At 40.4% G+C, this 17,781-nt stretch overlaps 1 protein-coding gene across 5 annotated transcripts in view; it reads left to right on the top strand.

The window, feature by feature from the left end:
• Positions 1–17,307, top strand: part of tesk2 (testis associated actin remodelling kinase 2) — a 78,625-nt gene extending 61,318 nt beyond the window's left edge. For all 5 annotated transcript variants that reach the window (XM_055014247.1, XM_055014248.1, XM_023286280.3 and 2 more), the window contains 5 exons: positions 31–114; positions 1,403–1,489; positions 5,121–5,259; positions 7,124–7,657; positions 14,699–17,307. In XM_055014247.1, coding sequence (XP_054870222.1) covers positions 31–114; positions 1,403–1,489; positions 5,121–5,259; positions 7,124–7,657; positions 14,699–14,982 — 1,128 coding nt within the window. In that variant the 3' untranslated portion in view covers positions 14,983–17,307. The remainder of the gene's footprint in view (positions 1–30; positions 115–1,402; positions 1,490–5,120; positions 5,260–7,123; positions 7,658–14,698) is intronic.
• Positions 17,308–17,781: the final 474 nt, after the last annotated feature.

The raw sequence follows: 17,781 nt of genomic DNA, 5'->3' as shown, positions 1-17,781 counted from the left end.
TACATGTTCATTTATTCTGTCTGTTTTCAGGCTGACGTCTTCTCCTATGGGATAATCCTGTGTGAAATCATCGCGAGGATCCAGGCCGACCCGGACTTCCTTCCTCGCACAGAGGTGACTGTTCATCTCCCTCTCACCTCTTTTCCACCCGGTGACCCTGTAATACTCGCTCTAAGTATTTGCTCTGTCCATAGACCGACCCATAACTCTCGCCCTGTTTACACTGTGAAATGACTCGCACAGAACTCAAAAGGGAATGTTAAAATATTTTCCAACCCATTCTTGCAAAATCAACTTTAAATATTTACCAGCAATTCACCTACTGTACTTCCTCAGTGTATTAATCTCGAAAGTCTCCTAGTGTAAGGCAGATATTTAGGATTTCACAGATGAAGTATGTGAAGTAATGACTCACAAGTCTGCACAAATTTAACAAAGTAAACTTAAGTGCATGGAGATTGTCTCAATTCAATGTTTTCAGGCTTATTCGCAGCTGCAATCAAATCTTATTCTGTCATTTAAAATATGAAATGTGTGTTGGAATCTTGCGTTTCTCAAGTTGTATATCATTAAAACCCCATACCAAGCACCTGCTGACTGAATGAAAGTCAGCAGAAATTCCCTGATATATAAAAAGAATCGTCCTTTTATCCCAGTGTTGTTTGTACATTTAAACCAGGCTTAAGGCTGGGTTATACTTTCTGCATGAATGAGCCACGCGGAAATCCGCGTGAGAGAACGTGTGTGCATTTATACTCCGTGCGGCATCTGCTCCTGCAGGGGGCAGTGTATCTCAAACACACCTCTACCTGGTCTACTCTAGTACTAGAGCAGAAGAAGTTTGGCATTGTTTACACCACTTACAACATGGCATTTTACCGAATAAAAATATTTCCGAAGATAGTTTTAATTTTACACCATGAATTGTTCATAACCCGGTTGTCCCGGTGATCTCTGTGTGATGAATTGTATAAGTTCCCGTATTTCTAGACTTCAGCTACGAGTAGGTCCTGGTCCTCTGCCATGTTTTTCCGTGCGGCTCCGTCCGCGTAGTTAGAAAAATGTGGAGGTGCACGGCGCGGAAATTTACCACGTGATAAGGGCCGCTCGAGGGGGCGTGGCTGCTAAAATGACGCAATTTTCCCGCACGGAGCCGCACAGACCTCTTGGACACGGAAAGCATAAAACAGGCTTTAGAGGTGATCTTGGCAGTCAGCAGGACCATGTCAGAGGGATTAGTTTGACAAGAAGTTGTTGGCAGTTGAGTTACAGTATCTCTAACTTCTGACGAAGCTCTATCTTTACTCCGCTGCTAGATTATGAATTTCTTGTTTATCTCTTGTGTATAATGTGTCAAACCTCTTTTGTCTCTTTGCATCTTCATCCTTGCCCTGCTGGCTAGAACTTTGGCCTGGACTATCACACATTCCAACACATGGTTGGAGACTGTCCGCCTGACTTTCTCCAGCTGGCCTTCAACTGCTGCAATGTGAGTCCACCATCTATTTGTCTTTCCTCAATCTTTATCAGCTCAGAAACCCTAACCCCCCTAACACATTAAACACCTTTAAAGGTTCATGTTAGAATCCCAGACTAATGCATGCTTCGCATTAATCCACATTAATGGAAAAGCTTCAGTGAAAAGAAAACTTCTTCCTGTAGACTGTGCATATTATTGTATGTCGGTCGACTGTTCCGTCTTGGGGTTTTTTGTATTCAAATTTCCGGGTGGGTTGGGGCGGCTCCCCGGAGAGCCTGCCGCCACTGCTGGAAAGAACCCTAGAGGAAACACTGTGTGTATGTATATATATATATATATATATATATATATATATTAGTGGTGGGACGCGATTAAAAAATGTATTGTAATTAATTACAGGCTTTGTAATTAATTAATCGTAATTAATTGCAGTTTTGTCAAATAGCAATATTTGACACTATAAGTGAAGTTTTTCAATTCTAATAAAATTGTGGTTGACAGTTGAATCAATGAATAGACATATAAGTGTTTAGAATTTAAAATTTATTTTAAAAAAGGAAAATGGGACATATAGAAAAAAGTGATTTTGATGACTTAAAGCCTGAATTTAGTTGTTTTTTCCACTGTATGGCACATAAAATCAGCATAAGTAGTTCAAGGAGCTTCAGAAAGTTGAAAATCCACAGATTCATTCTGTTTTCATCTTTTCTGGGTCTGATAAATGGTGTAATTTTGATGGTTTTTATAGGAATATCAATTTTTATTCATGTAATTTTTTTATAAACAAAAAGTTTATAATTAAGTTATTAAAAGAGATATTTTTGTTGTTTAGGTTATTCCTCCTCCAAGGAGGCAGAGCCTCAACGGAGTAAAAACTTAAACCCAAAAATGTTTCATTTCTATTTATCTGCATTTTTCATCTATCTGCTACATTCACAGATTGTCAAATCTAAGTGGAATTATAGCGATTTTATTCAACATTTTAAGACTTTCTGTAAACTCAAGCACTGTCTAGAAAAGTGGTCTATTATGGGATGGCTACACTGTTAGCCGTTAGCATGACTCGTAGCTAACATTAGCTCTGGTGCAACGTTTTACACTGAGGTGATACCGTCGGCTTGAAGTGACGCAGTGATCAGAAAAGTCTTTGTTGTACAATTTGCACACAACCAGGCTTTTATCCAAGCTGCCATCGGGAAGATTTTTAAATGGAAAATTTCTGCCCAACAAACTCAATCTCGTCTTCCTTCACTGTTTACCAGTGCCTGACTTCACTCAGTACTTCCTGTGCTTCTTCTTCATGGCTACAAACAGACTTTACATTCATTTCCGCCACCTACTGGGCTGGAGTGTTCATCAGAGTTACCGGTGTGCCAGAAATGAGGGAACTGAGGAGGGTGCAATTAATTCCGTTATTGTTTTAACGCGTTATTTTCGCGGTATTTAAGTAATCGAAATTAACGCGTTAAAGTCCCAGCCCTTATATATATATACATATACACACACACACACACACACACACACACACACACACACACACACACACACACACACACACACACACACACACATATATATGCTGTATATAAGCAACAACATTAGTGAAGTTACTGGTAAAACATTATTTATGCAGCCCTCTTATGCCCTTTAACGTTAAATCACATTTTCTCTACTCCGTTATTTTCTTTGCCATGAAGTCAGGACTCATATGAGCCAAAATAAAAACAGAGTTGCATTTTAAATATATAATAGTTACAAATAGTCCGACACTAATGTTCCTCCATAACAACACACAGTGAGTTGCTGTTCCAGCCTGTGTCACGTTCTTTTCTGACAAAGTAAAACAGAGTGACATCATGATGGTTGCTGAAGACAGACAGTAATGTTCGTCATTTTAACTTCAACTTTTTCTCTTAACTGAAACGGGAGATATGTTGAGTCACTGTTAATTTCACAACGTTGTATTAACGTTGTATTATTACCTGTCGGCTCAGCCCACTTCTGTAATATTGCCTGGCTGTAGCTTAAACGGCACAAGGACATCATTCTGCACGACACCGACACTTAACAGCATTTACTGTTTTATGAGAAATTAAGAATACATATCAGTGTTTAAACGGCAAAACGGCCGATGGTGATTTTTTTGAAAAGGGCTATAATAGGCCGATAAATCAATCAGCCCCTACTGTTTCCCATCTATGTGGAGTTGCTTGGTTCTGCCACAACCGGATGAACTGCCCATTTGCGAATGCATGACAGCATGTGCAACGGCATGTGCAACGGCAAGTCTGCTTGGACAAACTGTCCAAAATGCGTTGCCAGAGACGTTTCAGGGATCTTGAGTCATTCTGCACTGCAGATGCGTTAATTATGTCAAAACTTTTAATCAGATTAATCATGATGATGGATTAATCTGCTTTAACGCGTTCATTTTGACAGCCCTAGTTATGACAAATTTCTTCATGCTGACAACTTTTCCCAAATGGCTCATCATAGTTGCTTCTTGGAGTTTGTTTTGTTTCATTTTTAATTTCTAAGTAACTTTTATTCCCCTGTTCAGAAATAAAGGAGCAATCTGATTATCTGAATAATCTGATTTGGGGGGTGTGCTGCTCTCTAAAAGCTGGATCAGTTACTCGGCAGAGTCAGCTTTTTTCTTTTTTTTTTTTAAATAAAATGATTAGTTGTTGTAATAAATAACTATTGAAATAAGATGAATCAAATCAAATAGTGAAATATACTTTCCTGTGTACTTAAAATGAGGTTTAGTTTTGCTCACTTGTCACTGGGCTGGAGCTCTGAATCTATTTCTCTGTGACATTAATTACAACCACAGAAGATGAAAGCATTAAAGATTTTGCAGCACCCTGCTGATTGATCCTATATTGGCTCCTTCCATCCCTTCTCATCCTTGTCTGTTGTCTCGCTTTTATCGTCCTTGTCTCTGTTTTCCTAATTTCAAGTTTGTTTCCAAGTCTGTTCTATTCTAGCAAATATGCTAGAAGTGGTTAGAATAATAATTCTAACCACTTTGAACTTTCTTGTCAGCTGTGTGCATCTCTTCACCACATTTTTGTCCTTCATCACTAAATTTTCTCAATTTTTTCATCACTTTCCTTTTAGTTTATCGCTAAAGACAGTTCAAAAATGTTACTGACACGACACGACAAGTAGTCTCACTTATTTCTTCTCTTTTTATAAATTTAAACCCACATTTTTCTGAAGTAATGTTGATTCAAAGATATAGTAAAGCAAATTTCACTTTGTTTGACTTTTGTGCTTCTGTCTACAGAGAAACAGAGCATTTCCAAAGTCCATAACCAGTAAAAGTCATAAAACAATCTTTCTTTCACCATTAAACAGTGTAGCCGTATCTCTAGAAACTCTGTCTTGTAAAATATACTGTCAAGGCTTGTAGAGGCATCAGCTCTGGTCTGGTTTGTTGATGTAATTTTTTATAGTATTGCATAATTAACATTGACATATTTTTTATTGTTTAAATGTTACGAGTAGCAGCATTTTAAATCAAAGGTCATCCCGTTGGTGCATGTTTTAATATTTCCTGATAATCCAGTGACTCAGTTTATATTGAATTCTCACAGTCGTGCTTCTTCATATCTCCGTTATTTCCTCAACTCAGATGGATCCTAAACTCCGTCCATCCTTCCAAGACATCATCAGGCACCTGGAGGAGATTCTCGCCCACCTTAAAGTTAAAGAGATGGAGCACGAGTGTGTCCCGCACGGCAGAGACAATGAAAAGAAGACCATCCCCAAAGGTAGCAGCGCTGCTTGTTCATGCAACAACACTTCAGTTTTAGTCAATAAAAATCACATCCTTTTGTTTACAAGAAAGTGCCTGTAAATATCTGTAAGGGAAGGTGGAAGGAGGGGAAGCTGTAATCCAAGTACTGTTCCCAAACTACACTTTACCACTACAAAACAGATGCTCTTATCTTTTCAGCTAGCCAATATCTCACTGGTTTACCAGTCAGCGTGGAGTCTGACAGACTCTTGTCTTCTCTCCTAACCACAACACTTTAAAGCAAACTGTTGATTCCATGTTTGTGCAGCTGTTTACAAGGTGACTGTTTACACTGTTTTCACCCAAACATACCGCCAAGTTTGCTAAAGACAGATTTTTACTCCTTGTAACAGTCAGTTTTGCAGGTGTATAATCCCCTAGTAGTCCCTTCTTCCACTGTTTTCCTTGTGATTGCACCCAAACAAGTATTTCAAGGGGGCTTTTTTTTTTTTTTTTTTTTTTAGCAAAAGCAAAGACCAATATGAGGTCAAGCTCTGATCCCAAATCCTTTGGTGGCTGACAATATAAGCTTCATCTTGACTTGAAGAGGAAATCAGCATTCCTATTTTGAGACGCTTGATCCATGCAGGACCAGGTTTTACTTCTAATTTGGTCCCACGTACAGCTGTCTGCATGTCTGACCATCACACAGTCAGGAGGCAGTAATGTTTTTGTTTAGACGAGCCAAACGGATCCTTTTTCCCTCACTGCCCATGATGTCACAGTATGCAGGTGTGATTTACATAAGCAACAAATGCATTTTCTGACATCTCTTGTCTTGTGTTGTAAATCTCTAAGCTAGCAGAATATAGAAACCACAGATTAAGCCTCTTGACATAAGAATTATGTCTTCTGTAGCCATTATTGTGTGATACGCACGACCTGTATCTGACTGTTCTCACTTCTCATCAGCTGTTGATTGTCATAAATGTCTCATCCTTTTTCAATCTCCGTCCGTCTGCTGATAACATCAGCATTTCCGCCAGACTGGAGGCCAGGATCACCCTTATAGTAGGAAATATCACTGTTGCATAACAAAAAACTGTCAGCTAAATATTTTTCCAAAGAAGGGTTTTTCTTTTTTGGTCGTCATGAGTAAAATGAGTAAATCTTTCAGATGTTTCCTGGAATAAATGAAGCACATGGTCAGTCAGAGGTGCTAGAGCCAGAGCTTTGAGAGGAGGATAAAATAAAATGTCTTCCAGTTTAGCTCATTTGTCTAGATGAGTCTGCTGTTTGGAATTACAGATTTTGTGAATGCTTAATTTTCTTAAATGCTCATGCAAATACTCTGTTTCTGAACACTGTCTATAATCTTTGCAAACACCATCTCTCCAATCCTAAAAACCAAAATATGTGTATTTGTCCTGCTGCCATGAATTAAACATTGTGGCAATTAAATCCAACCAAACCAGTGAAAATGTCTTCGCAACCGCTAAATCTTATCCAGTGACTTAGAAAAACACTTAAAAAAGAGCTTAAAGGAACTCATAGCTGCATACACAGAATTTAGCCTGTTGTCGCCACCTAGTGGTTCAGTAAAATTCTCACTTTACCTTCAATATGACTCACTTAATCCAATCACACATTTGGAAATTAGTCAAATTAATGTCTGTGACAGGAGAGAGACATCAAATCCAAAAAACAAACATGGATGTTTTCCATATTTTCCATTTAAAAGTTGCTGTTAAGAAGCCAACTCTCAAATTTCCTGTTTGGTAATAAAATTGTCAGACACACTTCTATGCTTAAAAGTCATATTTTTATGTTTTTCTTCAACTTATACATACGTTTTTGATTGAAGATGTTTACAGAAACTCCTGTTTTCTTCATTCCAGGTGAGAAGCTCCAGGGCTTCAAGCGACTGAATCCTCTTGGCTTCCAGAATGATAAAATCCCTCCCAAATCGCCTCGCCCCAGACGAAACATCTGGCTCAGCCGCAGCCAATCGGACATCTTCTCCTGGAAGCCGGGAAGAAAAGTCAATGTCCAGGACCCTTACTACAACCCGCCCACCATCCTGAGAGCCTCCAAAGTCCGCAAGATCAACCCGTTCACCGCCCGGGAGGACCTGTGTGGCGGCAAGATCAAGTTTTACGACGTGCCCAGCAAGTCTGTCTTCTCGCTGGTGTTCGACCTCCACTCGCCTCCCGGAAGTTTGTTCAGCAACCAGCCGCCTGCTCACGGACCTGCAGGAGCCCAGCAGGAGGTGTCTTATTACTGGCAGCAGCTGCCAGGAAGACAGTGTCACTCTTTACCGGTGTCACCCCAACTCCCCCGATCCGAGATCTTCCACCTCGCCACTGCTGTCAGCTCCAATAACAACGGTTCTGTTACTTGTAACTCCGGTCAGCTGCCATCGACTCTTCCAGGTGAGCTCAAGGATAAAGCAGCCTATTGTGCAAGAATAGATTTTATAACTATCATAGGTTTGTAGTTAGAATATGTGACTGTAAGCAGTAAAGGTTAGTCAGCTTTTCTCATGATCTCATACACACGTGGACAAAATAGTTGGTACCCATCGGTTAATGAAAGAAAAACCCACAATGGTCACAGAAATAATTTGAATCTGACAAAAGTAATAATAAATAAAAATTCTATGAAAATTAACCAATAAAAATCAGCCATTGCTTTTGAACCGTGGTTCAACAGAATTATTTTAAAAAATTAACTCATGAAACAGGCCTGGACAAAAATGATGGTACCCCTAGAAAAGATTAGAGTAGATTAGATTAAACCTTTATTGATCCCACAGCGGGGAAATTTACAATGTAACAGCAGCAGATGGAACAGAATAAAAAAGAGAGCAGTGCACAATGCACACAGTGCATAGATATAAATACTGTCTCCTTCTAGAAGAAAAAATACAATATTTACAGCAACATTCTTATGAAATTGCACAGCACCATTATGTACATTTTTATTGCACAGTTTGTAGGTGGGTGAACTGAGCTACTGGGAGCAGGCTTGATTGTAAAGTCTGACTGCAGCAGGAAAGACGGACCTGCGGTATCTCTTCTTTAGACACCGTGGGTGAAGCAGTCTGTCACTGAAGGTGCTGCCCAGTGATGATACTGTTTCCTGCAGGGGGTGGGAGGTGTCTTCCATGATAGACAACAGCTTTGTCATCATCCTCCTGTCTCCCACCACCTCCACAGGATCCAAGGGGCAGCCAAGGACAGAGCTGGCTTTCTTTACCAGTTTGTTTAGTCACTTCCTCTCTGCAGTTGCGATGCTGCTGCTCCAGCAGACCACTCCATACATGATAGCTGATGCTACCACAGAATCATAAAAGGTTCTCAGAAGTGCTCCCTGCACCCCGAAGGACCTCAGTTTTCTGAGCAGGTGAAGTCTCCTCTGACCTTTCTTATAAAATGCGTTGGTGTTTGTAGTCCAGTCCAGTTTGTTGTTTAAGTGAACACCCAGGTACCTGTAAGAGTCCACAATCTCAATGTCTGTTCCCTGGTGAAGGGGAAGTTTGTCTGTTCCTGCTAAAGTCCACCACCAGTTCCTTCGTTTTCACCGCATTGATCTGGAGGCAGTTCAGCAGGCACCAGTCCACAAAGTCCCGGTTAAGTTCTCTGTACTCCTCCTCATCTCCGTCCGTAATGAGGCCGACGATGGCAGAGTCGTCAGAGAACTTCTGAAGATGGCAGTTTGTGGTGTGATGGGAGAAGTCTGCTATGTAGAGGGTGAAAAGAAAGGGGGCAAGGGCAGTCCCCTGCGTGGCCCTCGTAAATGGCACTGGAGAAATCATAAAACATGATTCTCACAGTGCTTTTCGTCTTCTCCAGGTGAGAGAGACATCTGTGCAGGAGGTAGATCACTGATGATCAACCCCGATGCCGGGCTGGTAGGCAAACTGCAGCGGGTCCAATGATGAGCTCACCAGGGGTTGCAGATGACAAAGGACCAGCCTCTCCAGGGTCTTCATCAGGTGGGATGTTTGTGCCACCGGCCTGTGGTGGTTGAGGTCCTTGGGGTGCGATATCTTCGGCACCGGTACCACGCAGGACATCTTCTACAGCTGTGGTACTCTCCCCAGCTTCAGGCTCAAGTTGAAGACGTGCTCCACAATCCTGCTCAGCTGATCTGCGCAGGATTTGAGGAGCCTGGAGCTGATGCCATCCGGACCCGTAGCCTTCCTGATCTTCAGCCTGCTCAGTTCTCTCCTGAGGGTGTCAATAGGGACAAGTTGGGGCAGGGGGGCTGTGTGCTGGTTGTGAGTGTGGGGCCCTGTGGGGGAAGGGAGGTGTGCTGGAACTGTGGTGGAGCCGTAAGGAGGGGGAATGCAGCGGGGGTGGTGCAGTCAGCAGGAGGTGCAGACAGATGAAGTGGTGGGTGCCGCAGGGTGGACTGGGCCGGGGGAGGGGTGGCTGCCTCTTCAAACCTGTTAAAGAAGGTGTTCAGGTCATTCACCCACTCCGGGTCCCGTCTCAGTTCAGTCTTGGGATCTTTGTGGCCAGAGATGGTTTTCAGGCCCCTCCAGACCCCACTGACATTGTTCTGCAGCAGCTGACCCTCCATCCTCTTCCTGTAGCTGCTTTTCCCTTCTCCTCAGCTCTCTCTGTGCAGACCTCCTCTCCTCCTTGTCTCCTGACCTAAAAGCCCTCAGTTTGTCCTTTAGGAGAGCCTTTATGTCAGGAGTAATCCAGGGCTTGCTGTTGGCAAAACAGCGTACAGTCCTGGTGGGCACGGTGTAATCCACACAGAAGTTAATGTAGTCCGTGATGCAGTGAGTGAGGTTGTTGATGTCCTCCCCATGATCCTCACAGAACACTTCCCACATGGTCGTGTCGAAACAGTCCTTGAGAGCCTCCTCAGCTTCCTCGGACCATCTCTTGACTGTGCGGGTGACAGCGGGCTGTCTGTGTACCAGAGGTTTGTACACAGGAAGGAGATGAACCAGGTTATGGTCGGGTTTGCCAAGTGATGGAAGGGGAGATGATGTATATGCCTCCTTGGTGTTGGCATAAAAAAGGTCCAGTATTTTATTGTCTCTGGTGTGGCAGGTGATATATTGTGTAAAGGTGGGTAGTGTGGACGATGGAGAGGCATGGTTAAAGTCCCCGGTAATAAGGAAGAGGGCCTGAGGGTGCTGTGTCTGCAGCTTGCTTGTTACTGAGTGTAGGACATCACAAGCAGAGTTAACGTTAGCAGAGGGGGGAACGTACGCCGCTATTGCGATAACGTGAGAATTCCCTCGGCAGGTAGTATGGTCTCATGCTTACAGCTGAACAGACTGAAAATAATGTGACCATAGGGACATGTTCAATCAAGGTGTGTCCTCTAATCAGCATCACACATCTACTAACTTGTAATCAGTCAGTCGGCCTATTTATAGGTTACAAGTAGTCACTGTGCTGTTTGGTGAAATGGTGTGGACCACACTAAACATGGACCAGAGGAAGCGAAGGAGAGAGTTGTCTCAGGAGATTAGAAAGAAAATTATACACAAGCATGTTAAAGGTAAAGGCTATAAGACCATCTCCAAGCAGCTTGATGTTCCTGTGACTACAGTTGCACATATTATTCAGAAATTTAAGATCCATGGGACTGTTCCCTGGAAGTGGCCGAAGGAGGAAAATTGATGACAGATCGAAGAGATGGATAATACGAATGGTAACAAAAGAGCCCAGAACAACCTCTAAAGAGGTGAACTCCAAGGTCAAGGTACATCAGTGTCACATCGCACCATTCGTCGTTTGCGCCAAAGTGGCCTTCATGGGAGACGACCAAGGAGGACACCATTGTTGAAAACAAATCATAAAAAAGCCTGACTGGAATTTGCCAAACTGCATGTTGACAAGCCACAAAGCTTCTGGGAGAATGTCCTTATGGACAGATGAGACAAAACTGGAACTTTTTGGCAAGGCACATCAGCTCTATGTTCACAGATGCAAAAATGAAGCATATCAAGAAAAGAACACTGTCCCTACTGTGAAATATGGAGGAGGCTCTGTTATGTTCTGGGGCTTTGCTGCATCTGGCACAGGGTGTCTTGAATCTATGCAGGGTACAATGAAATCTCATGACTATCAAGGTATTCTAGAGAGAAATGTGCTGCCCAGTGTCAGAAAGCTTGGTCTCATTCGTAGGCCATGGGTCTTGCAACAGGATAATGACCCAAAACACACAGCTAAAAACAGCCAAGAATGGCTAAGAGGAAAGCATTGGACTATTCTGAAGTGGCCTTCTATGAGCCCTGATCTAAATCCTATTGAACATCTGTGGAAGGAGCTGAAACATGCTGTCTGGAGAAGGCACCCTCAAACCATGCTCATGAGGAGTGGACCAGAATACCTGCTGAGAGGTGCAGAAGTCTCATTGACAGTTACAGAAATCGTTTGATTGCAATGATTGTCTCAAAAGGTTGTGCAACAAAATATTAAGTTAAGGGTACCATCATTTTTGTCCAGGCCTGTTTCATGAGTTTATTTTTAAAAAATAATTCTGTTAAACCACGGTTCAAAAGCAATATCTGATTTTCGTTGGTTAATTTTCATAGATTTTTTGTTATTACTTTTGTCAGATTCAAATTATTTCTGTGACCATTGTGGGTTTTTCTTTCATTAACCGAGGGGTACCAACAATTTTGTCCACATGACAAGTGGTGCTGAGCAGCCAAGTTGACCAGAGCAGAAGAAGAGTCAATATCTGGTCAGCGAGGTTGTGTATTTTACCGGTCAATATCTACAGAGGCTAGTGAGAAAAAGAAATTGAGATTTTGTCGAATAGGAAAATAGATGGTTTTCTCATTCTATTGCATTTACTGTTCACCCTCTAAACCCCAAGTAGTTTCTGGGCATTTATTTGCTCACATACTCACAGAGTCAGGGGCTCATTTTTTTTTTTACTGCAGTCCTGCACCTCTATGAAAACAACACATTCATGTCTAGAGGTAAAGAGAACTCAAAAAGGATTTCTGTGCAGTATGACACATGCCATAGTTTAAAAAAAACCCTGAAAAATGAATTACTTGGTTTCTACATTTGAAACTGAAATTTTCAAATGCCCACAGCTGTTACCAATACTAAAAAAGAAATGGGAACAGTACATATAGATGTTTTACTATTTATATTTATCATTATGTTGTTTCATCTCTTCTCTGTGTAAACACTGCCTGCAGTTCAGCCAAAAAGTACCAGAATTTTTGTGATGTGATTTGTTGGTTGCGGCTGAATTAATTATTCAGAAATTGAAAGATAATGGCTTCAGAGTTGCACGGAGAAGTGCAGATTTTCAGTTTTTTACAGTATTTGGTTAGAGAAACCTGTTTTATTTTTGGAGAATTTTCAAGTGAGACATGTAGAATAAAATTATTTTAATGAAATATCACAATTTTAAGCTTCGTTTTGGTTAGGTTTTCTAATGGAATGGTGCGTCACAGATGAATAGTTCAAGGACAGCCTCAAAGTCAAGAGTCCGATGAGTTTGCGGCAGATAAATGGTGATATTTTGGCTGTATTTTTTTTTTATTTTATTTTTTTTTAACGTAACATCACTTTTAAACTCACCACTGGGTTTTGGAGTTCAGAAGGTTAAACAAGCAGTTAAACTGGAAAATATATAGCAGGGGTATTCTACTAAAATTCAAAGAGATCCAGTCAGAGAAAATGTATTAAAGCAAAGGTCCAGAAAATCATAATGCCTAACTTCAATTAGTGTGATATATGTTGATGTAACCTAGTAGTTTTATTAGAGTCTGCATGTAATCAATAACTGACCGTCAAATCAAATAAATTCAGTATGGTTCAATAACATTTTGACAACATTTATTAATAAATAACTTTTGATATAACTGTACATCTTAAAATAAAGTGCAGACCTTGACAAAATATAATGACTGAACAGCCTGAACCAACTTATATACATCTAAACAATACCCAAATCTCAAAAAATGTAAACAATTGAACACTTTTACATTTTTTTCCTCTCTTATATCACTCCCCTTATATCCCCTGCTGCTTAATGGGAGAACTGAGCTGCAGCTTGCCCTGCCAGTATTTTGAAGTGTGGCCTGAATGGTGTCAGGGTCATACTCAGACACATTTGGAAGTCCACTGGTCAGTCTGTAACAATATTTAGTTTTGATTATGTTCATAGTTGAGAAGCTGCCTCGCACCTTAATGTTGAGCCAAACACTGTCAGCATGTGCAGGGCTACTTTCCTCTTGGAGTCGATTTATTTATTTTTCTTTTTGTCTGTCCTCCTCTTGTCTGTCCCTCGCCTGTTTTCTGAACGCAGCTGTAATGTTTAGCGCCTGAAATGCCGAGACCAATTCACTGGCTGAGTAGTGTCACATGGGATGTCTGAACTTGTACGTAATTGGTCTCTGTGTTTCCTGAGCTAATAACCAATGCCGTAAACATTGGAAAAGCTGCGCCGGTAAAATAGAAGCAACCCGTGAAATTTAAAATCCCGTTACAATTTACTGATTACAGGTTCGGGTCCATATAAGGTGGCGTCTGGGTCCGGATCCAGACCACGGACCCCTGATACATAGTATTAGATTGTCCTTTTGGCAATCACATCCCTGTACAAAAATAGATTATGTGCTTTTCTATGTCTAAGTAAATGAATTACAACATACAGTCTAATTTATAAGATGCAGGCTTGTGCACACATGATACATGTCTTTTCTCATAAGAATACATCATACGTGGGGTGTACAATTTGCATATAATGACCAAAAAGAGAAACCTGTGCTGAGTGCTGCATAAACAACTTCTACATATTGTGAAAAAGAAGTGAGACTTGGAATAAAAATGTAATATTATTTCCCTCATTCCACTGATAGTCATCAGTGGAATGAGGGAAATAATATTACATTTTTATTCCATGTCTTACAGTTAATTTCCCTCTTGAGTTATTATGTTTACCATTAGTGATCATTTGTGAGCTCAGAGTTCTCACACATTCTGAAATCTAACTACCAAAACTAAGAACGAATATGAATATGAACAGCTTCTGTTTGTGTCGTAAGTAGAAAGGATGTGACTTCTCATTCTGCAGTTGCAGGATTTTTATCTAGTGGTCATCAAGCGTATAATTATGCAGCATTTGTAAACAGTTTTTCTTATCTCTCTGTACTCACTTTCATTTTGGTTGCTGGTTTAAACAAAATGCAAGAATTTCTAATTGGCCAGAGGTTTGGTCAGCATGCATTATGCAAAAAACATACAAAAAGCGCAAATCCATGAGATGAGTTCTAGGTGTTGTACAAAAATATACAACAGATGGAAAAATACCATCTGCAAACAAGAACAATTAGTAAATTTCTGCCTCTTTTGTAGAAGTTTGTGCTCCATCTGGTAATAATTTAATAAATATTCTCAGGAGCTTCTAGACAATTTCACCAAATATTGCAATGATTTTATTTTTCTGACCCATTTTCTCTCCCTTCCTCTCAGTTGCTAACTCCAAGTCCGACGCAGGCCTGATGGAGAATGACATCCGTCAGAAGGTAGTGCTGAGCGGCTGGGCGAAGAAATACGTCGTAGTCGAGATCCCACCTTACTGCAGGCAGAGAGGAGGGGAGGACGGTGAAGGGGAGGCGGCCGGGGGGATGGATGTGTTTGGGGAGAGCTGGTCTCCGATGGTCCTCAGCAGCGACAGAGACAGTGGGGAGGTGATGGACTGTTCCAGCAGCCTGGAGGAAGAGGAGGGACGAGGAAGAGGGACGGACACAATGTAACACACATGGAAGTGACGGTGGAAAGATGTGGAGGTTTTGGACCTGGGAGGACACGGAGGCAGCAGAAAATGGATTTCAAACCGACCCGAATAGACGCATGCACAAAGATTTTGTATGAATAAAAGGAAAAAAGCACTTGATTTTTATCTTTCAAGTGTTGAAAGAACTAGATTTTTCAGAGCTCTCACCCAAGCGTGACAGTCCCCAGTTAGCACATTCATCAACACAATAGACACTCTGCAGAGACATTATTTTTCTGAAAAGGTTGTTTATATTTAATACTGTGAGATGTAGATATATTTTTTCCCTTTAAAGGTTTCCTGTGGTCCGTGTTTCGTCTGTGATGAGGGATATTGAAGATCCCTATTGTTGTGTGTGATTTTTTTAAAAAGTCTGTTTTGATACTTAACATGTTCATTGAAACAAATACTAAATCAAAAAAAACAATCCCATATCTTTCTGATTTATGAAACCGTGCGCTGATTTTCAGGAGAAAAAATTGTGCTGAAAAAACTCGCGTAACCTCAGATTTTACACCAACCACCATTTCTACACTAAATTCACAAATGATTTTGTGCAGCTCATCCCTTTTAGTTATTTATTCAATAAGATAAACATTCACAGTCCATGACTGTAAGTGTGTCTTTATGAACTCTTTAAGGACCTTTCTGATGGTTTTGGCAATATTTGGCCCACTTACTTCAAAAGTACAGCAGTTTGGTAGCACTTGAAGACAACGCAGTCGTTTCACATCATCAGCCACCTTTCCCTTCCTCTCAGTTGCTAACTCCAAGTCCGACGCAGGCCTGATGGAGAATGACATCCGTCAGAAGGTAGTGCTGAGCGGCTGGGCGAAGAAATACGTCGTAGTCGAGATCCCACCTTACTGCAGGCAGAGAGGAGGGGAGGACGGTGAAGCGCAAATCCATGAGATGAGTTAATCACAGAAGAGCCATCGAGATATTAAATCCAGAAACCAAACTGTCAGGAAACAAGGACATTGTAAAAATCACATCATAATGTTTTTGTTTTCAATGTAAAAGCTTGAATTTCATGAGTCAGAATTGACTTTTCAAAGCCGTCCGTTCTTGCAATTCTGTTGAGAGTGGTGATAAAATGGTCAAAAAATGAAGCCAAAAAACAGCTATGTTGACTTACCACTCTAAAAAAAGATGAAAGCTACACACAGCTACTTTTAAAAGACATAACAATCATCAAAATTTTGACTTTATTAACAATTGAATGCAATCCCATTTCAATGCTCTCAATAGCCTCACCTGGTCTGGTTATTACCAAAAGATTATCGTGGCTAACTTGAAATTAAATGTAAATTACACATGACATGCACACAAAAAGCTAATCCACAGTCAAATATTTCTAGAGACAGTGTTATAGAACGAGGTTGCCATGTTTGTATTAACATGCAGAGGCATTACTGGTCTGACTAAAAGTGTCAAAAGCGCCAACAGATTTAATTAAACCCGAATTACAGCTTCCTAAATTCAAAGCAAACCCTTAACTTACCTAAAAACTCAAGTGATAAGTTATTTCACTTGGAAGCAGCAGGAGTTGATATGGTTGAATAACCTTTTGAAAATAGAGAAACAGCACAACCTGGTGTTCCACTCTTTTCCAATCAGAGGGCCTCGTGTTCTGTGAGAAACGTTTAAGCCACTAAAAATCAACACAAATGATCAGTATTTATTAAATGCTATTGTTCTTTGAAGTAATTTATCGATTTATTAAATTATACACGTGATGCTATGAAGTGGTTTTCTGTGGAAACTCCGTATGTGGTAGCTGCTAACATCTGGTTTAGTTTCATTAAGATCTCACGTCATATTTTTCACTCCGTTTAATGTCTGAATTAGTGCAATAATTTGCTCTGTCATTGCTATTTCCGTACATTTCCTCTTGAATGAGTATTATAATCGTTGTAAATGTTTATCAGAACAGTTTTCAGTGTACAAACTCAATGAAATTAGCTTGACATTGTTCAACATGTTTGCCTCGACTCCCCAGCACTTCATTTACTTTTCTTCCATTCTGCTGATCGGATGACTTCAATATGAACTAAAATGCACATATACAGTGACCTATACAGCATACAACGCTCTCTTATCACTACTTTTCTATGCAACTTGTATCAGGTTTTTTTTTGCAGGATAATGGATCTAATTTGATATTTATGACAAAAAACAAAACATTTAATGTCTTACCTTTGTACATTTGTGTAAAAAGATTGTTACTCGCTTTGTTGAAACAGATTGAGATGTTTTTTTTTGTTTTTTTCTGATAGAATAACAAAAGCTTACCTGAGGTTTACTTGTGTTTCTCATTCTTTTTGTCCACAAAACAGACAGACCTTACTTAGATTTCAGGAAGCTGTATTCCTTTTAAAATAAATGAAACTTTTGCTTTCAGGTTTGATTTGCAAGTCCAGAAACTGAAGTCATCAATGGGAGAGATGCTGTCAAAAGTTTCACATCCTGATCAACAGACATGGGTGGTTTATGCAGGTGAGTTGTGATTTTAATTATTAAAAATCAGTCCTGTTGCATTACAAATAATTAAGCTAATGTCAGCCAGTCAAAGAAGAGATTCTGTGTTGTTAAATGGATCTTTTAAATGTTTATACTTGAAAAATTGCAAGTCAAAAGGCGACTCTTCAAATTCATGTCAAAATAGATTTTTTTGATAATGGTGATAAAATTGTCAAAAAAAATACAGCCAAAATATGTTTTTTTCCACTATGAGGAGTTACTTTTGCTGTTTAAAGATCCAGACTTCACATCCTGA

The sequence above is a fragment of the Amphiprion ocellaris genome, chromosome 10 (assembly GCF_022539595.1).
Source record: "Amphiprion ocellaris isolate individual 3 ecotype Okinawa chromosome 10, ASM2253959v1, whole genome shotgun sequence".
Taxonomy (NCBI): Eukaryota; Metazoa; Chordata; class Actinopteri; family Pomacentridae; genus Amphiprion; species Amphiprion ocellaris.
The sequence above is the reverse complement of the archived record's forward strand: the minus strand, read 5'-3'. Positions and strand labels throughout refer to the sequence as shown.